General features: G+C 39.7%; 1 protein-coding gene across 1 annotated transcript; it reads right to left on the reverse strand.

The window, feature by feature from the left end:
• On the reverse strand, positions 1-939 carry LOC109203792 (odorant receptor 131-2-like). The gene has a single exon (XM_019363512.1). The coding sequence runs from the start codon at positions 937-939 to the stop codon at positions 1-3; it is 939 nt and encodes a 312-aa protein (XP_019219057.1).
• Between the last annotated feature and the right edge of the window lie 721 nt (positions 940-1,660).

The following is a 1,660-nucleotide window of genomic DNA, read 5'->3' on the forward strand; positions in this document are numbered from 1 at the left end:
CTACTGACTTAGTTTCTGATAACAGCATAGGTGGTACATGAGGACAGGTCTGATGGTCTGATCTCTTAGCCCATAGATGAGAGAACTCAGGCATCTGGGTAAGATAATAAAGCACACATAAAATACATTCTGAACCCACAAAAGTACGGTTCTTGTTACAGTTCTTGAAAGAGCTATGAGCAAAGGGTTATTAATAGTTGAGCAGAGACTCAGGCACAGCTGCATCATATTAAGCAGCAGAGTGTTTCGAGCTTTACGGGCTAAAGCTTTGTTTGCAGAGGCCGACCTGGCTGCTAATATCACACCGATGTAAGAAAAAATGACTGCCACACCAGCTGATACAAACACTAAACATGTGAAAGCTGTATCATATTGATCAGACTTGGACCCAAACAGTAGAGCTATATTGGAACAAAGATCTTTCACTTGCAGATTTTTCAACATTTCAAATGGGAAAAAAAAGATGAGTCTGGTGAGATTATTTAGTGAGCTGATGATCCAGATTACAATGATAGCAGCCCCTGTGTTTCTGATGGTGATGATGGTAGGATACCTCAGTGGGTAGCACACAGCTACATATCTCTCCAGAGGCATCACCGAAAGGGTGAGAGGGGAGATCCCAGTGGTGAGATTGGCCAACGAGCTGAGAAATCCACATACAGGATATGGCAATTTTACTCTAAAAATAGAGAGCAGGAAAAGAACCTGACTCTGTGCCAGCTGCACAGTGTCTGCAAAAAGGAGGTTATACAGAAGAATGTAACGGGGAGTGTCACGAAATACAGGTTTACTCCTCAGTGTGAACAACATGGTCCCATTAATGAAGAGAAAAATAAAAGATGGAACTGTTGACAGAGTGGAAATAATAATTACCCTCAGTAGCTCCTGATACTGCACTTCAATAGACATGTTAGTGTAAGACTGAGATACATTCGACATTACAGAGAAAGTTTTATATGTAAAACATTAACCTGTTAAAGCACAAACGCCCAACGAGTGCAATATTCCTACAGGAGAAAAGGAATACTAAAACATCTTTAAAACAACAAAAGCCTGATGGTTCACAGCAAAAATGCAAAAGTGCAAAAGATTTCCCTGTTCCTTGTACAGGCAGCCTGCAGGTTACAATCAGTGCTGGTCTGTACACTTGGTTTGATCTTGCATACAATTTATGAGCTCTGTCCTCACAACATTGTCACATGACACAGCAACTGAGTCCTGAGTGATGCAATTGTTCTTCCACTATTACCCGTAATGGCTGTCCTGTACCTGTGGTACTTTCTACCACTGTGGTTTGTTTGGTTTACTTTGTTGTTGAATAAAATCACTTCAACTTTCTTTTAGTGTTATTTTGTATTTTCTTGTACTTATGACTTTTGCTATCTTCTGGCATTGGTTCCTAATCACGTTTATTTAGTTTTTAGTTTTATAACTAGTTTTAGTTATAGATTACTTTAGGTTTATTAGTTACCATTAGCATTTACTCTGTTAGTGAGGTTTGCTGTTTCTGGTCAAGCAAACTTACAGAGTGGTATCCAAGTCTGAGCTGACCAATTCGAATACATTGCTTTGTGTGGCTGAATTTGCCTATATTCTTGAACCCAGTGCTTCTTACCCACAAAAGTAAGAACTAGTAAGAGCTTTGTGTATTTGGCCGTGC

The sequence above is a fragment of the Oreochromis niloticus genome, linkage group LG10 (assembly GCF_001858045.2).
Source record: "Oreochromis niloticus isolate F11D_XX linkage group LG10, O_niloticus_UMD_NMBU, whole genome shotgun sequence".
Lineage (NCBI taxonomy): Eukaryota > Metazoa > Chordata > Actinopteri > Cichliformes > Cichlidae > Oreochromis > Oreochromis niloticus.

Excerpts from the sequence above, each read along its gene's own strand:
- LOC109203792 (XM_019363512.1), bottom strand. The coding sequence starts at position 939 with ATGTCGAATGTATCTCAGTCTTACACTAACATGTCTATTGAAGTGCAG.